At 39.5% G+C, this 19372-nt stretch overlaps 2 protein-coding genes across 7 annotated transcripts in view; both read left to right on the top strand.

Moving 5' to 3' along the window:
- The window catches only part of ARMH3 (armadillo like helical domain containing 3), a 175715-nt gene that overhangs the window by 70851 nt on the left and 85492 nt on the right, over window positions 1-19372 (top strand). For 5 of the 6 annotated variants that reach the window (XM_057308396.1, XM_044382055.3, XM_026493942.4 and 2 more), the window contains 2 exons: window positions 4067-4149; window positions 5321-5447. The exons of the other annotated variant lie outside the window; for it this stretch is intronic. In XM_057308396.1, coding sequence (XP_057164379.1) covers window positions 4067-4149; window positions 5321-5447 — 210 coding nt within the window. The remainder of the gene's footprint in view (window positions 1-4066; window positions 4150-5320; window positions 5448-19372) is intronic. 6 annotated transcript variants of the gene reach the window in all.
- LOC113251612 (10 kDa heat shock protein, mitochondrial-like) lies at window positions 1668-4050 on the top strand. The gene is made up of 2 exons (XM_044381969.3): window positions 1668-1671; window positions 3346-4050. Exons 1-2 carry the CDS (start codon window positions 1668-1670, stop codon window positions 3702-3704), a joined length of 363 nt encoding a protein of 120 aa, XP_044237904.3. The 3' UTR covers window positions 3705-4050.

A 19372-nucleotide genomic window follows, 5' to 3' on the forward strand; every position in this document is an offset into this window, starting at 1 on the left:
TTTTAGTTGGCAGTTAGGTGCTGTTTCTCCCCTTCCTTCCCTTCCTCTCCCTCCCTCCCTTCCTTTCTCCCTCCCTCTCTCTCTTTCCCTTTCTTTCTTCCTTTCTTTCTTCCTTCCTTCCTTCCTTCCTTCCTTCCTTCCTTCCTTCCTCCCTCCCTCCCTCCCTCCCTCCCTCCCTCCCTTCCTTCCATACTACAAAGGCGGCAGGAACAGAGAAGAGGGGAGAGAGGTGTGTGACAGGTGAGCTGTACAGAAGGACTAGAGCAGATACAGAGGCCCTGCTGAGGTGGTTGGGAGCTGAGAGAAGCTACTTGGGAGTCTTTTAGGTTTGTGAATGGGCAGTAGAAAGGTAATCATGAGGTATTAAACACCTGTACTCTAATAAAGTAGCTCAGGACCAAGAGAAAAAGTGGACCAGATACATGAAAATAACCTGGAATAGCCAGTAGGTGGAGAAAGGTATAAACCAGAGTCAAGAGACTTGTTGGGAACAGTGTAGTCAGCAAATCTAAGCATACCGTTTATACGTAAGCTTCCCTCCCTTTAACATTTAACTCCGTCTGGCACCTTTATTTAATCTTAATGGAATGGCAGAAAGAACGCTAAACAGGAGACCAGGTTCTAGTCTCAGCTTAGTCACTAGCTACTTGGGGTGCTGGGGGGAAGAGGTGTTTTCTAATCCAAAAATGAGGGATCTGGATGACATGATCTCTAAAGTCCTTTCTACCTTCAAAAATCAGCTGTGCTGAAGCCTCGCAGACTTAGAACTCCCAATACATCAGGTCAGAGGATAGCAGACCATGTGTGTGTAGTGATGTAGAGGACACCAAACAGTTGACAGAATGAGTGCAGTCGGGGTGATGATGAAAGATTTTCAAAAAGCACCATTCCATGAGATGTTGGAGCATTCCCTCTCAAGGAGGAATTGTGGTCCCTGATGTCAGAGGCTTGTGGAAGCCAATTTTAAGGTCGCTTTGTTCATTTTCTCTGCTTATTAAATTTCCTCTAGAGAATGACCACTTCCACGTAAGAAAACCCTGGCCTTTTTTGGAGGTGTGGGGGTGGGGGGGTGGAGGAGGGGTCTGCCTGAATTATCAGGAGTAGAATGCAGGTTCTCCCTGGCACTGACTCTCAGAGTATTGCAGTGCTGACTTCTCCTTCTCAAAGCTCTTTGGCTCCACTGATGTCTATGGTAGTTGGGACATAGGTTGCCTCTTGGCCTGTGCCAGAATTGCTCTCTTCCTCCCCTTGTATTTATCACTTTGTCATCCCTGATTCTGAATCCCAGAGATCAAGACTAGCTGTAGTCCAGCAAAGGAGCAATAAATCATCACTCCCACTTCCTTTTCTCCAGGTTTTCTGCTCCTTAATTACCACATAACCACTGCTGAGGCTGCATCTTTGTGCTGTGTGTGCTGGGGACAAAAGCCCTCATTGATTGGATGTGTGCAAAAGCTGCTTTGTCTCTCTCCAGCCATTATGTTTTGCTGTTTTGCACAGTGCCACGTGCTCTACCCATCCTTTTCTCTTGTCTCCTGTGAGTTTTTAGAATCTGATTGTCAGGTGATTTATCCATTAACAGGGCTTGTCTAAGCTCTGGGAGTAGTGGGTAGAGTGGGCAGCCCTTAACTCGCCAAGATGATCTTCATTAAATAGAGAGGTTTGGTATGGGTTAGTCATTTTTTATATGGATTTTAGCTAGTCCCCTTCATTCTCTGAGCTCCTGGTAGGAGTTAAGCAGGTCGTGTGATCCAGAATGGGCTCCTATGGAGCTTTTTTGGGGTCTAGTCCAACAGATTGCTTGTTAACAGATAACATCAAAAGGGCCAACTGCCTATCATTTGCCTTTCCATTATGAAACCTCAGAGAACTTGAGTCAGTGCAAGGGTGAAGAGTTCATAAATGAGGATGCCTATGACCTTCATCTCTAGCAAGGCTTTTTTGCTGTTTGAGGGGAAGATTCAGGCTTTAGAAACAACGTAGACAGGCCCTTGTACTTTTCCTTGCCTGCTGTTCCTTTACTGTACCTGTGATTTCAGAGGTTGAGAGTAAGGAGTGTTGTGTGGCAGGCAGCAAGTATCTGGAGAGTCTTACTCCTACTCGTCATTCCCTGCTGTTCCAAATCAAAGCTCACATCTCTTCTCGAAGGGTAGTAAACTTCACACAAAGCTCAGACAGCGTGGGAGAATGGACTTCTTTGCTGGCAAAGAAGCAGATATGGTCTTAGAAAAGGAGAGGTCGGGGCGCCTGGGTGGCACAGCGGTTAAGCGTCTGCCTTCGGCTCAGGGCGTGATCCCAGTGATCTGGGATCGAGCCCCACATCAGGCTCTTCTGCTATGAGCCTGCTTCTTCCTCTCCCACTCCCCGTGCTTGTGTTCCCTCTCTCGCTGGCTGTCTCTATCTCTGTCGAATAAATAAATAAAATCTTTAAAAAAAAAAAAAAAAAAGAAAAGGAGAGGTCAAGCCTTTTTTTGTGTCTGTGGGAGTAGAGAGGGTTGAGGGGGAGAAGACAGAAGGACCACCAATTGCTTGCAGCTGCTGAACCCCTTCTTCATAGTTTCCCCTCAAGTAGGGAAGGTAGGTACAGTGGCAATAGGCATGATGGGCACAGAAGTAGGATTTACTTCATGGTTGTGGGTGAAAGAGAACAAGGCAACTGATGATTTCTCTTATGCCTAATATTTATTTGCAAAAATGTCTTTATACCTACAGTGTTAATATGGGGACTTGGCAGTCAGTCTTTTAACTGAGGTTGCTTGGGTTTTAATCCTCATTAAGCATACCAGGGAGAAAGGGGACCTTTTGGTAAGTGTTGTCATGGTTGAGAGAGGAAGGAGTAAGCTGCACTTTTGTTTGAACAGTTAAGGGCTTTTTTTCTCTTCATGAGCTCTGTTCCCATCCAGAGCTGAAGTCCAATATAGTTGGCACATCTGGTGACCAGTTAGAATTGAAGGCTGTCCCCCTTAGCCATGATGTTTGAAACAAATGCATGGCTAAAACAGTGAAATGACATGCCAGCAGCCTGGGATGAGAGGGGATGCTCATTTTGACCTCTAAATTGAGCAAATTTGGTGGGGAAATCACTGCGTGGGAGTAAATTTGTAACACTAATAAGAGATCCTTAAAAAAAAACCCAACACAACATTTGTTTATTTATTTTAGAGAGGGAGGGAGAGAGCAGAGGGAGAGAATCTCAAGCAGACTCCCCACTGAGCGCAGAGCTGGATGTGTGAGATCATGACAAAAGCCAAAACCAAGAATCAGAAGCTTAACTGTCTGAGCCACCCAGGAACTCCTAAGATGTCCTTTTTGTAGTCAGATTTCCGAGCTTAATTGCTATTTAAGAAGTGGCACAAAGAGGTCAGACTGTGGGTCTCCCTAGCAGAGCTGGAGTCGTGGCAGGACAGCCGTTTAGAAAATTTCTTCCCGTCTTTGACCAAGTTTTAGTTGGAAGGAGAGCTGCCAAAACTGTAACCAGAGGAGACATAATGCTTCTAGAAAAATCTCAAGGAATAGTATTGCAAGCAACAATAGTAGCTGTTAGATTGGGCTCTAAAGGCAGGGGCAGAGTGGTTCAACCACTTAGCGTGAAAGTTCAAGATCAAGTTCTTCTCTCAGAGTACGGAAGCATCAAAGTAGTTCTAGATGATAAAGATTATTTCTTATTTAGAGATGGTGACATTCTCGGAAAGTATGTAGACTGAAAGAAATCATTATTGAAATGGCATTAAGTGAAGCTGTGGAATCTTTCATCATGTAATTTTTTGTGTCTCTCTTTTATGATAAACTAATGGTATCCAAAAAAAAAAAAATGGCACAAAGAAGTAGATTTTTTTAAAACCTTCTGTGGACAGATAAACAGATACATGCTTGGGAAGGTCAGTGCTTGCTTTAGATATATCTACCTTACCTGCTTTTAAAAAGTTCTTGGTAGGTGTGACTTACTTGTTCTAGCCCTATTTGGATTTCTTAGATCTAAGTCTGTTTTCATTGCTTTCATTTAACTTTATTGATCATTCTTTGAATATCTGATTGATGTCTTCTTCTTCTTCTTCTTTTTTTTAAGCCTTGATAAATTTGCTGAAGTTCCTTATGTCAAATGAGACCGTACTTTTGGCTAAACACAACATTTTTACATTAGCCCTTATGGTGAGTAATAAAAAAAATATTTCTTAAGGGGAGTGGGAGGTACAGGTGTCTGTTTGTGGAAAGAATAAGTCATGGGGATAAAAATACAGCATAGGGAGTATAGTCAATGGTGTTGTAATGGTGTTACATGGTGACAGACAGTAGCTCCACTTGTGGTGAGCATAGCACAATGTATAGACTTGTTGAGTCACTGTATTACACACCTGAAACTAATGTAGTCTGTGTCAATTGACTTCACTTAAAAACTTTTTTTGTTTTTTTTTTCCTTTTTCTGAAGCCATACCCTAGGAGAGATAGGCCAGGTTGAAACAGGAGCTGGTATTCTGGGGACTAAGGCATAAGACAAGCCAGGCCTTTATTTTCCTTTTGGATTTGAATCTCTAGACTGGTGCTCCCCACTCTTCCTCTCTCACCTATGTCTTTGGCACACTTGAGACTCTTTCTGTTTCATGAGAGTGTATTATTTGGGATGGGCAAGTATGGGTCAGATCTCTGTGAGCCTTGGTCCCTGGTGAGAGACTGAACTAGACTACTATAGTCTCTGTGTTGGTACAGAGCAAAGCCTCTGGAGGTGTCCCAGCCAGATGAATGGTTCCATCATGGCTGCACTTGGTTTCAGACAGACATTACAGATGCCCGTTTATCTGACTGGTTATTTGGGGTAGCAGGAGGGCGTTGTGCCTTTTGACTGTCTTCTCAGGATGTTACCCAGTGTGTTCATAAATATTTAACATTTGAGGGGAAAAAGCCCTGATTTGTAGCATTTGTGGATTTCTATGGTACTCCCATCGTGGCCAGTTTGAAGCTAACAATGTGACATTGTTGAATGCAGAGCTGGGGATGGTGAGCAATAACACACCATTATATGATATTCCCACCACACAGGTATAAGAAGTGTAATTAATCTCAAGAACATAAATAATACTAAAAGATAGAAAACAGGAAGTTGTGAGTTTGGGTGTTATCTTCATTTTAATGTAATTTATTGAATTGTAAGTTTTTATGTCAATTTGTAAAAATGGCTTTGTTAAACAACCAGCTCACAAAATTCCTGAAAATTTAACAGTCAGTTCTTACAAGCCAATAAGAACTTGCTACAGCATACTACGGACAATATCTTTCTGGTCTTCATAGCGTGATGCCTGTGTATGGGCTTTTGCTTCTTTTTTAGATTGTGAACCTATTTAATATGTTTATCACATATGGCGACACATTCCTGCCCACTCCCAGCAGCTATGATGAACTCTACTATGAGATTATCCGCATGCACCAGAGCTTTGACAACCTCTACTCTATGGGTAAGCTCTCTTTTCTTTTTGCTCCCCTCCCCCCATCAGCTGCGATTTTTGGCATGTAAGAGGAAAAGACTACAAAAGATTCTCTTCTAGTTGCTTGGTTCCCTGCTTGGCATAGAAATCTAGAAGTCTCTTTTCAGGCAATGTGGAGTTCTTTGCTTTTGGGAATTCAGAATTCATCTCAGTACAAAGCTGGTTAGCAGCCCTATAGCCCTTATGTTTGTGAGAGAGAGAGTAGGGAGGCTTGTGGATTTAGTGACTGCCAGTGAGATGGGAGTGAAAGAGTGGGTGGAAATTGACAGCGGCAAATAGAAGAGCTTGGATCCCAGAGGAACATTGTGTGATTTGAGAAGGTACAGGATTTTAAAGAGTTTTAATGTACCTATGTATTTTTAGCATAACCTACAAGAAGAAGTGGGCATTAGATAAAAATCTTTCCTGCAAAGCTTTTGGTGATTGGCTCAATGAAAATTTACTCTGTGGTCATAGTAAATATAACTTATTTCTGAAAGAGGACATGTATCCCTGTAAATTCGAGTGAAGAGTCTACAAGCCTATCTGGAATTTGAAAGGTCAGGAAAGGTTTCTGTAGATTGCACAGAAACAGAAAGCCCCTCACTAAAGCTATTAAAAAAACCCCTCACTTACTAGCTTTATTGAGGTATAACTGATCTATAATAAACTGCACTTGTTTAAAATATACAATTTTTGGTAAGTTTTGAGATACACATAGATACATGAAGCTTTCAGTATAAACAAGACAGTGAACATATCCATCACCAACCAAAAGTTGCCTTTATTCATACTTTATGTCCCTCCTACCACCTCTTACCACCTCTATCCCTTGCTTTCTATCTCTGGGCAACCACCAGTCCACTTCCTGTCACCACAGGTTAGTTTGCTTTATCCCTTTTGTTGGGACTGTGAAAACGCTCTCCTACATCATGTAAAAGCTAGAGGGGATTTGGAACAAGTACTAGGAGAAAGAGTAGAAGCAAACAGTAGAAAACAGAAGAAACAGTAGGAAAGAAGGATTGCCTAGGAGGACAAAATTCTTTTCTAATTTTCTTTTTTAGAGCAGTAGAGAAAAACTTTGAAGAGCCATGTATAGCTTTGCTATGACATCTTTGGCAGTGGGAGTAGGGCCTCGTATTAGTAGGATGTTTTCACCTGCAAGTATCAGAAAACTCTGACTTAAACTACCTTGAACAATAGGAAAATTATTTCACTTTGCAAGAATTCTAAGGAATGACAATTTCAGAAAGATGTGATCCGATCCTCAACAGTGTTGCACGGAGCCGGGTGTTTTCTGTTTCTCCACTCTCTTATTCTTAGTATAATACCTTTAGCATCAGGTCAGCTCCCCTGAGAATAACAAGTTCCAGTTGTCATATTAAGACACTTGGTCTTTTTTTTGGGAGCTAGGAGGTCTTCCATGAGAACCCTCTAGCAGACTTGCTATTGCCAAATGGACTCAGTGATCCTTATGTGGTTTGTGTCTACCCAGCTTTACGAATATCCTTGTTTTCAAGAATGTAGAATTTTCCAGGGGTGAAGAGATGCCCCAGAGGCCTTAGCATCCATTAATAGATGAATAAAGATGTCTTTCAATGAGGAAAGGAAGGAGAGTTGGAGTGGGGAAGATATTTTTTAGAAGCCTGACATACCTACTCAACTGGGCCATGTGCACAGTCAAATGAGGTAAGCCCTTGTAGCTACAGCAACAAGATAAGAGAGGCTATCTGGGCATGCTCAAATCTGCCAAGGGAATTAAAGTGTGAACCAGGAGATCACAAATAGGAAAATGAAAAATTTCACTAAATGAAAGACAACAAACAGAGCATGTTTCAGTGCTTTAACATTTTGTATAAAGTATGATGAAAAAACATTTAGTTGTGTTTTTTTTTTTTAAAGATTTTATTTATGTGTTTGAGAGAGAGAGTGAGAGAGAGAGATCATTAGCAGGGGGGAAGGGTAGAAGGAGACACAGACTCCCTGCTGAGCTGGGAGCCCGATGAGGGACTTGATCTCAGCACCCTGGGATCATGACCTGAGCCAAAGGCAGACGCTTAACCGATGGAACCACCCAGGCGCCCTAAAACATTTAGTTTTTTAAGTCAAGTTTTCAGAAGTATAATTTACATGTATAGTAAAATTCACCCTTTTTAATGTACAGTTCTGAGTTTTGACAAAGGTGTATAAAAGTATAATTATCACAAAAAATCAAGATATAAAATTTCATCATCCCAGAAACATCTCTTGTGCTCTTGTGAGGTCAACTCCTTAACTCACTCTAAACCCTCAGCAACCATGAATCTGTTCCCTGGCCTCAGGGTTTTTCTTTTTCCTTTTTTTCATAGTTTTGTTTTTTCAAAACAAAACCCAAAGATGAGATTGTATAGTCTTTTGAGTCTGGCTTCTTTTACATAGTAATTTATTTGAAATTCATCCATGTTGAGGCATGTATCAGTAGTTTATTCCTTTAAAAAAAAAAAGATTTTATTTATTTATTTGAGACAGAGAGTGTGAGAGAGAGAGCATGAGCAGGGGGAGGCGCAGAAGGAGAGGGAGATGCAGACTCCCTGCTGAGCAGGGAGCCTGATATGGGACTCGATCCCAGGACCCTCGGATCATGACTTGAGCTAAAGGCAGAAGCTTAACTGACCGAGCCATCCAGGCACCCCTGTTTATTCTTTTTTATCTTGGAATAATATCCCATTGTAGGACTATGCCAGCTTAGTTTATCCATTTCTCGGTGGAAGGACATTTGGGAGGTTACCAGTTTTTAATGAGTATGAATGAAGCCCCTGTGAACATCATTGTACAGGGTTTTATGTGAGCACAAGCTTTCCTTTCACTTGGTTACATACCGATGAATGGGTTTTTGGCTATCATGGTTAAGTATCTGTTTCTCATGAAGAAAAACACCAAACTATTTTCCAAAGAGATGTACTCTTTTGCATTCCCTTCAGCAATATATAAGAATTATAGTCCCTCCATATCCTAGTCAACACTGGTTTGCTGGTTGGTTGGTTTGTTTTTGGCTTCTTATAGGTGTGTGGCAATATTTCATTATGGTTTTAATTTGTATTTCCCTATTTAATATTGTTGTCGAACATCTTTACTGTTCTTGTTTGCCGTCTTCTTTGGTTTTGAAGATCTTTTGCCCATTAAAAAAAATTGCATATCCATGTTCATAGCATCACTATTCACAATAGCCAAGAGATGAAAGCAATCCAAATGTCCATTAATGAATGAACAGATAAATAAAATGTGGTATATACATTTAATGGAATACTATACAGCCTTAAAAAGGAAGGAAATCTGTTACATGCTACAATGTGGATGAACGTTGAGAACATCATGCTAAGTGAAAGAAGCCAGTCCACAAAAGGACAATACTGTATGGTCCCATTTTTGTGAGGTATCTAAAGTAGTCAGATTTGTAGATATAGAAAATAGAATGGTGGTTACCAAGGGATGGGGAGAGGGTACAAAGGGAGTTGTTTAATAGGTATAGAGCTTCAGTTCTGCAAGATAAAAAGGTTCTGGAGATCTGTTTTGCAACAATGTAAGCATACTTAACACTTTTGAACAATACACTTAAAAATGGCTAAGACAGTAAATTTTATGACATGTGTTTTTTTCTACCACACACACAAACTAAACTAAACTCTAGACTTTATTTGGATTCTACTAATTTTTCCTCTGATGTCCTTTCTGTATTCCAGGATTCTATCCATGTTACATGTAGTTCTAATATCTCTTTAGTCTCTTCTTGTCCGACAGTTTCTTAGTGTTTGCTTTTTATGACCTTGACAGTTTTCAGGAGAATCTTCCTCAATTTTGGTCTGTTTCATGATTTACTCAGGGTTGGACTGGGCAAAGTGGCCTGTTCATAACATTTGGGTGTATGTTATCAACATGATTTATCACTGGTGATATTAACCTTTATCACTTGGTTAGGGTAGTGTTTGGGAAGCGTCTCTACTGCAGAGTTGTGGTTTTTCCTCCCTTTCCATACTCTGTTCTTTGGAAGCAAGTCACTAAATGCAGTCAGCACTGAAGTTGGTAGTGGGGGTTGGGAGGTTAAGCTCCACCTCCTTCAGGGGAGTATCTACATAGATTATTTAGAGTTCTCCTATAAGAAGAATTGGTTGTTTGGTGGTTTTTTGTTTTTTGTTTTTGTTTTTGTTTTTTTTAGATATAAGGTTTCTTTGTATATTTTGTACACTAGTCCTTTATCAGTTACATGTTTTGCAAATATTTTCTCCCAGATTTTAGCTTCTATTTTCATTTTCTTTTCTCTCTCTCTTTTTTTTTTAAGATTTTGTTTATTTGTCAGAGAGAGAGAGAGCACAAGCAAGGGAAGTGGCAGACAGAGGGAGAAGCAGGCTCCCCCCTGAGCAAGGATCCTGATGTGGGACTCGATCCCAGGACCCTGGGATCATGACCTGAGCCAAAGGCAGACACTTTAACCGACTGAGCCATCCACGTGTCCCTGTATTTTCATTTTCTTAACAATGTCTTTTGAAGACATTTTTGTTGTTTTTTTTAAAAAGATTTTATTTATTTATTTGAGAGAGAGAGAGAGCATGCATGAGCTTGGGCAGGGGAGGAGTGGGGCGGGGGAAGAATCTTGAGAAGACTCTGTGCTGAGTGTGGAGCCCAGTGTGGGGCTTGATCTCATGACCCTGAGATCATGACCTGAGCTGAAACTAAGAGTCGGACACTTAACCAACTGAGCCACCCAGGTCTCATTTTTCAGTCTCATCCACCTATTAGGGAAAGATTTTTGTTGTAATCCAGCTAGCAAATTTCCATTTTTCTTGGACCCAGTTGCAAACTATTGAAGAAGTTTTTAATTTTTATAAATATAGTTTATTAATTTTTTCCTTTATGGGTTTGTGCTTTTCATGTAGTAGCTAAGAAATCTTTCTCTAACCCAAAGATAAAATGATTATCTCTCTTTTTTCTAGAAGTTTTATAGTTTTAGTACCTTACGTTTAGGTCTGAGATTCAGTGCAAGTTAATTTCTCTATATACTGCTGGGTTTGGATTGGAGTTCATGCTTTGCATATGCATGTCCACTTGTTTCAGCACCATTTGTTGAAAGACTTTCTTTCTCCATTGAATTGCTCTGTCAAAAATCAATTGACTTTACATATGTGAATATTCTATTCTGTTGCTATATGTCTCTCTCCTTTCACAAATAACATTGCCTTGATTACTATAAAAGTAAGTCTTGAAAGCAGATAGTGTGAGTCCTTCAACTTTGTTCTTTTTTTTTTTTTTTAAGATTTTAAGTGTTTTTGCTTTTTTTTTGCTTTTGAGAAAGAGAGAGAGAGTGAGGGGGAGGAGGGGCAGAGGGAGAAAGAGAAGGAGAGAAACAGACTCCTCGCTTAGTGTGTATCCTGATGCAGGGCTTGATCTCACGACCCTGAGATCATGACCTGAGCTGAAATCAAGAGCTGGATGCCTAACCAATTGAGCCACCCAGGCACCCCAAGATTTTTTTTAAGATTTTATTTTTAAGTAATCAGTATACCCAGTGTGGGACTTGAACTCACCCTGAGATCAAGAGCTTCATGCTCCACTAATTGAGCCAGCCAGGTGCCCCTTGACTTTGTTCTTCTGTTTCAAAATTGTTTTGGCTATCTTAGGAATTTTTTCATATAAGTTTAAGTATGTTTTTGTCAAAACCCTACTGGAATTTTGATTAAGATTATGATGAATCTAGGGTTGCCTGGGTGACTCAGTTGTTTAAGTGTCTACCTTGGGCTTGGGTCATGATCTCAGGGTCATGGGACTGAGCCCCGCTGGGCTCCCTGATCAGGAAGTCTACTTCTCCCTCTTCCTCTGCCCTTACCCCCTGCTTGTGCTCTCTCCCTCCCTCTTTTACTCTCATTCATAAATAAATAAATAAATAAATAAATAAATAAATAAATAAATATCTTTTTTAAAAAAGATTATGATGGATCTGTAGATCATTTTGGGAAAAATTGACATAACCTGTGAACATTTTTTTAAGTCTTCTTTGATTTTTTTCATCAAACATAGTGCACTTATCGCACATACTTTATTAAATTTATCGCAAAGCATTTCATGAAATTTGGTGCTATTGTAAATGGTATTTTTTAGAATTCAGTTTTTATTTGCTCATTAAAGACTATTGATTTCTGAATTTGTCATCTTGCTAAACTCACTTTTTAGATTTAGTAGCTTATAATCTCTTTAGAATTTTCTATATAAACAGCTATATAGTTTGGGAATAAAAGAGTTTTATTCCTTTCATTCTAATCTGTATGCCTTTTAATTCTTCTTCTTGTCTTATTTCACTGGTTAGGACCTCTAGTAGTATATTAAATCAGAGTGGTGAGAATGGATGTACTTGCCTTTTTTCCAATCTTAATATAATAAGGGTTCAGTACTTCATTAAGTGTGACGTTATCTGTAGGTTTTTTCATAGGTGCCCTTTATCAGGCTGAAGAAATTCCCTTTGTTTCTAGTTTCCTGAGAGTTATTCTCATTAATGAATGTCAGATTCTGTTTTAAAATTTTAGCATAGGGGTGCCTGGGTGGCTCAGTCAGTTAAGTGTCTGACTTTTGATTTTGGCTCATGTCATGATCTCAGGGTCTTGGGATCGAGCGCCACTGGGGTCCTGGCTCAGTGAGGAGTCTGCTTCTCCCTTTCCCTCTGCCCTGTTCTTGCTCATGCCCTCTCTCTCTCTCTCTCTCTCAAATAAATAAATCTTTAGAAAAAATTTAGCATGTCAGGTGAGCATCCAAATCTTGGTTTTGGCTCAGGTCATGATCTCAGGGTCATGAAATTGAGCCCCTTGTTGGGCTCCAAGCTCAGTGTGGAGTCTCCTTGGGATTCTTCCCTCTCCTTCTGCCCCTCCCCTGCTCATGTGCATGTTCTCTCTCTCTCTCATAAAATAAATAAATAAAATCTTAAAAATTTTAGCATTTATTGAGATGATAACAGGTTTTCCTACTACAGACTGTTGATACAGTTGATAATTTTTGAATGTTGAGCCAACCCCACATGATTGAAACTTATTTTTTTTTTAATTTTTAAATTTTTAAAAAAGATCTTATTTATTTGAGAGAGAGAGAGAGGGTGTGCATGAGAAAGCACGAGCGGTGGAAGGAGAGGGAGAAGCAGACTCCCCTGCTGAGCAGGGAGCCCGATGCAAGGCTCAATCCCAGGACGCTGAGATCATGACCTGAGCAAAAGGCAGATGCTTACCCAACTGAGCCACCCAGGTGCCCCCATCTTTTTTTTAAACTAAGTATCATTTTTATGTGTTGCTGGATTTGATTTGCCCATATTCTTGAGGGATATTTGTCTGTAATTTTATTTTCTTATAATGTCATTTTCTGGGTTTGGTATCAGGTAATGTTGACCTCACAAAATTCTCTCATCTATTTTCTGGAAGAATTTGTTTAGAAGAGGTATTATTTTTCTCCTTAAATATTTGGTAGAATTTGTTAGTGAAGTGAGCTGCACCTGGAACTTACTTTCTTGGAAGGTTTTTAACTATAAATCCAATTTCTTTAATAAATCTAAGACTATTTGATTATCTATTTCTTCAGAGTGACTTTTGGAAGGTTGTGTCTTTCAAGGAATTTGTTTTATTTCATTAAGTTGTTAAGTTTTATGGGCATATAGTTGTTGGTAATACTCATTTTAAATGTCTGTAGAGTCTGTACTAATTTCCTTTCTTTTATTACTGATTTTGGTAATTTGTATCTTCTCTTTTTCTTGGTCAGTCTGGCTATATATGTGTTTCAGGTTTATTGATTTTTCAAAGAACTAGCTTTTGGTTTCATAGTGGGGTTTTTTTGTTTTTTGTTTTTGTTTTTTTGTCTTTCATAAAATTTCATAGATTCCTGCTCTTAATTTCCTTCTTGTTGCATGTTTTGAGTTTTGGTAGTTTCTTAAGATGAAAGCTTAGGTCATTGATACAAGACTTTTCTTTTTTCCTAATATAAATGCTTAGTCCTGTAAATTTCCCTCTAAATACTACTTTAGTTGCATCTGAAACATTTTCATTTGTTGTGTTTACATTGTCATTCATGTTCAACATATTTTCTGATTTCCCTTGTGATTTCTTCTTTCACCTTTGGATTATTTAGGACTGTTTTGTTTAATTTCCAAATATTTGGGGATTTTGATTTAAAAATTTTTTAAAGGATTTTATGCATTTATTTGACAGCACAAGCAGGGGGAGTGGCAGAGGGAGAGGGAGGAGTATGCTCCCCGCTGAGCAGGGAGCCCAATGAGGGGCTTGATCCCAGGACCCTGGGATCATGACCCAAGTCCAAGGCAGACGCTTAACCAACTGAGCCACCCAGGTGCCCCAATTTGGGGATTTAAAAATTTTTTCAGATATCTTTCTGTTAGTAATATTTAGTTTAATTCTCTTTGGGCCCAAGAATATTCTTTTTTTTTTTCTTTTTTAAGATTTTATTTATTTAGTTGACAGAGATAGAGACAGCCAGCGAGAGAGGGAACACAAGCAGGGGGAGTGGGAGAAGAAGAAGCAGGCTCATAGCAGAGGAGCCTGATGTGGGGCTCGATCCCAGAATGCCGGGATCACGCCCTGAGCCGAAGGCAGACGCTTAATGACTGCGCCACCCAGGTGCCCCTGGGCCCAAGAATATTCTTTATGTGATTTCAGTCCTTTGAAATTTATTGAGACTTGTTTTATGGCCCAGAATACGGTCCATCCTGGTAAATGACTCTTCTGCACTTGATTCTGCTCTTGGAGTAGACTGTTCTATAAGTTTCAGTTTGGTCAAGTTGTTTGATATGGTCTCTGTTTTCACAGATTTTTCTGTCTACTTGTTCTAAAGGGACAGAGAGGACCGTTGCAGTCTCTAACTGTAATTGTAGGTTTGTCTATTTTTTCAGTTCTTTCACTTTTTGATTTATATATTTTGTAGCTTTGCCATCAGATATGTACACATTTAGGATTATATCTTGGTGAGTTAACCCTTTTATCATTGTGTAATGTCCCTTTTTATCTCTGGTAATATTCTTTGTTCTGAAGTCTGTTTGATCTAAGATTAATACAGCCATTGTGGTTTTTCTCTTTCTTTCCCCCTTTCTCAAAGATTTTATCTTTAAGTAATCTCTACACCCAATGTGGGGCTGAAACCCACAACCCTGAGATCAAGAGTCGCATGCTCTACCGACTGAGCCAGCCAGGCACCCCTGGTTTTTCTTTTCTTTTTTTCTTTTTTTTAAGATGTTATTTATTTGAGAGAGAGAGACAGCCAGCGAGAGAGGAAACACAGGCAGGGGGAGTGGGAGAGGAAGAAGCAGGCTTCCAGCGGAGGAGCCTGATGTGGGGCTTGATCCCAGAACGCCAGGATCACGCCCTGAGCCGAAGGCAGATGCTTAACTACTGAGCCACCCAGGTGCCCCTGGTTTTTCTTTTTTGATTAGTGCCTACATGTTTATCATTTTCTATCCTTTTACTATTAACTTATCTATATTTTTATGTTTAATGTGGCTGTCTTTTTTCTTTTTTTTTAAGTTGACTCCACACCCTGCATGGATCCCCATGCAATGCTTGAACTCACGACCCTGAGATCAAGACGTGAGCTGAGATCAAGAGTCCTTTGCTTAATTGACTGAGCCACCCACTGAGCCACCCAGGCACCCTGAAAGTGGCCGTCTTGTACAGAGCTTGTAGTTAGGTCTTGTTTGTTATCCAGTGTGACAATCTTTTTCTCTTTTTCAGCATTTAAACCATATACATTTAATGTAATAACTGATGTACTTTCTTTTAGTTCTACCATTTAATTTGTGTTTCTCCCTCAGCCCCCATTCGTTTTCTGCTTGCTTTTGGATAATTGAAACATTTTTTAATATTCCATTTTAATTTATCAGTTGCCTTTGGCTGTATTTCTCTGTATTTTTAGCCGGTCTCGGGTTACATTGCGCTTTATACCTTTCCTAGGCTACTTACAGTTAATATTGTATCACTTCACTTTTTTTTTAAATAAGCTCCACACCCAGCATGTAGCCCAATGTGGGGCTTGAACTCATGACCCTGAGATCAAGACCTGAGCTGGGATCAAGAGTCGTTTGCTTAACCGACTGAGCCACCCAGGCATCCCTAGTGTTGTATCACTTCAACAAAATATAAGAGTTTTCTACTAGATAGTGTTCTGTAATCACCAACTCCCACACTTTGATGTTAATAGTTGTCATATGTATTAGATCTACATACATTGAAAACTCTACCAGTGCTATAATTTTTCCTTGTGACTATCATCCATATTCTAAAGAATTTCAGAGAGAAAAATGTGTTATCTTACATTTACCTAGATATTTTTTTTTTTTAAGATTTAATTTATTTGACAGAGACAGCCAGCGAGAGAGGGAACACAAGCAGGGGGAGTGGGAGAGGAAGAAGCAGGCTCCCAGCAGAGGAGCCTGATGTGGGGCTCGATCCCGTAACGCCGGGATCACGCCCTGAGCTGAAGGCAGACGCTTAACGACTGTGCCACCCAGGCGCCCCATTACCTAGATATTTTCCATTTCTGTTGCTCTTTTTATTCTGGAAGATTCAAATTTCCTTTGGTATAATTTCTCTCAGTCTTTTTTTTTTTTAATTTTTTTTTTTTAAAGATTTTATTTATTTGACAGAGATAGAGACAGCCAGAGAGAGAGGGAACACAAGCAGGGGGAGTGGGAGAGGAAGAAGCAGGCTCATAGCAGAGGAGCCCGATGTGGGGCTCGATCCCGGAACGCCGGGATCACGCCCTGAGCCGAAGGCAGACGCTTTAACCGCTGTGCCACCTAGGCGCCCCAATTTCTCTCAGTCTTGAGAATTTTCTTTAGCATTTCTTTTAGAGCAGGCCTCCTGGTGACAATATTTTAAAATTTTCCTTCATTTCTCAGGTATTTTTGCTGGATTTAGAATTTTGAGTTGAAGGTTCTTGTCTTTAAGTATTTTGAAAATGTTATTCCCCTTTTTCTGGTCTCCATGGTTTCTGAAAATAAGTCTGTGGTCATTTTGATAGTTTTTTTCCTTGTTTGTAATATGTTGTTTTTCTCTAGATTCTTTTAGGATTTTTTCCCTTATCTTTGGCTTTTAGCAGTTTGATTATGATATGTCTAGGCATGGTTTTTCTGTGAGTTCATCCTGTTTGGGATTTGCTGAGCTTCTCAACTCTCACTAAATTTGGGAGTTTTCGGCCATTCTTTTTTGCAAAATGTTTTCTGCTTCAAGTCCTTTCTTTTTCCTTTTCTTGGACTACAAGTACACAGATGTTAGGTTTTTGATATTGTCCCTCTCTTCCCTGAAGCCTTATTTGGTTTCTCCCGTTTTTTTTCTGTTCTTCTTATTTACTAGTTTCTACTGACTCCTGTGCTAGTCCATTCTGCTATTAGACCCATCTAGTGAATTTTTTGCTTTACATAATATATATTTTACTTCTAAATGTTTTAATTGGTTCTTTTTTATAATTTCATTTGGCTCTAAGAAGTCCTGTCTTTCCATTCATTCAAGTGTGTTTACCTTTTTTTCATGGAATATAGTGATAATAGTTGCTTTTAAGTCTGATAATTTTAAAGTCTGTCATTTCAGGCATTTGTTTTTCTCTTGAGGATTTGTCACATTGTCCTCTTTTATTGTGTATTCTGATTCTTTGTATGTTCTAGTGCTTCATAAATTGAATAATTTTGGATTACATCTTAGGCATTTTTAATGTTATGTTGTATAGACTCAGGGTTCAATTATAATCCTCTGGAGATTTGTTTGTTTGGTTTTAGGAGGTAGGCAACCCAGATGGGGTTTGACTGCAAGTTCTGCCTCACCTTCTGTGTGTTGTGGTTCTAATACCAGTTCAGTTTTCAGAGCCTTTTCTGTGCTGCTTTGGATCTGGTCCACACATGTACCACTCAAGGATTAGTTGAGACTTGGACTGTGGTTCAAATATCCATTCAGAGGGCACCTGGGTGGCTCAGTCGGTTAAGTGTCTGACTCCTGGTTTTGGCTCAGGTCATGATCTCGGGGTCGTGAGACTGAGCCCCACATTGGGCTCCTCACTCAATGTGGAGTCTGCTTCAGATTCTTTCTCCCTCCCCCTCTGCCCCTCCCTGCTCTCTCTTTCCGTCTCAAATAAATAAATAAATAAAATCTTTAAAAAAACACACACACAAAAACCCCACCAAATATCCATTCAGTTCTTAAAGCTTTTGCTTTACTGCCTGTATCTCTGTTTCATGTTTGCTCAGGTCAGCCGTGAGCCTGAGAATTGTACAACTATTATGTGCAAAATTAGGGGAACACTTTCTCTTGGTTTGTCCAGGATTCTATGTTCTCTGACCAGCAGAAGCCCCTTTTCTTGGTTTCTATCTACAGAAAGGTGAGGTTTCTATTGAAGTTTTAGCCATCTACCCAGCTTCTCCACCATACATCTCTGTGAAAGCCTTCATTTTTTCACCCCAGTTTTTTTGAGAAATAATTGGCACACATCACTATGAAGTTTAAGGCATACAGAGTGATGATTTGATTTACATATATAGTGAAATGATTGCCACAGTAGGTTTAGCTAATATCCGTCTTTTCACATAGATACAATAAAAAGAATAAAAGAAGAAAGGAAAAAATTTTTTTTCTCCTCGTGGTGAGAACTCTTAGGATTTTGTTCTCTTTTATAGCTTTCCTGTATATCATACAGCTGTGTTAGCTAAATCCTCGCGTTGTAAATTATATCCCTTATTTGTCTTCTTTATCCTGTAACTGGAAGTTGGTATCTTTTGACCACCTTCCTCCAATTCTGCCTCTCCCTACCCTCCGTCTCTGGTAGTAGCCACAAATCTGATTTTTTTATGGGTTTGGTTTTTGTTTTGTTTTTAGATTATACATATAAGTAAGATCATATGGTATTTATCTTTCTCTGTGTCACTTATTTCACTTAGCATAATGTCTTTAGGGTCCATCCATATTGTCAAAAATAGTAGTATTTCCTTGTGTTTTATAGCTGAATAATATTCCATTGTATATATACACTACAACTTCTTTATTCATTCGTCCATTGATAGCCACTTAGGCTGTTTCCAGGTCTTGGCTGTTATGAATGATGCTGCTATAAACATGGGGTTGTAGATATCTTTTCAAATTAGTGTTTTGGTTTTCTTTGGATAAATACCTGGAATTGCTAGATCATATGGTAGTTTTTATTTTTAAAGGATCCCTCATACTGTTCTTCGTGGTGACTGCGTTAATTTACATTCCTACCAACAGTGCATGAGGGTTCCCTTTTCTCCACATCCTTACCAGTGCTTGTTATTTCTTGTCTTTTTCTTACTAGCCGTTCTGATAGGTGAGGTGATATCTCATTGTGGTATTGATTTGCATTTCCCTGATGAGTCATGGTGTTGAACATCTTTTCACATGTCTATTAGCCATCTATACATCTTCTTTGAATAAATGTCTGTTCAAGTCTTCCACTCATTATTTAATTAGATTGTCTGTTTATTTGGTGTTGAGTTGTAGGAGTTCTTTATATATATACATATATATATATTTTTTTAAAGATTTTATTTATTTATTTGACAGAGAGAGAGAGAGACAGCCAGCGAGAGAGGGAACACAAGCAGGGGGAGTGGGAGAGGAAGAAGCAGGCTCCCATTAGAGGAGCCTGATGTGGGGCTCGATCCCAGGACTCTGGGATCACGCCCTGAGCCGAAGGCAGACGCTTAACGACTGAGCCACCCAGGCGCCCCTCTTTATATATTTTTGATATTAACCCCTAAACAGATGTATAATTTGCAGATATCTGTCTTCTCCCATTCAGTAGGTTTGTTTTGTTGATGTTTTCCTTCCTTCTCTATACAAAAGCTCTTTATTTTGATGTAATCCCAATTGTTTATTTTTCCTTTTCTTCCCTTTGCCCGAGGA

Source organism: Ursus arctos, unplaced genomic scaffold (assembly GCF_023065955.2).
Source record: "Ursus arctos isolate Adak ecotype North America unplaced genomic scaffold, UrsArc2.0 scaffold_7, whole genome shotgun sequence".
Taxonomy (NCBI): Eukaryota; Metazoa; Chordata; class Mammalia; order Carnivora; family Ursidae; genus Ursus; species Ursus arctos.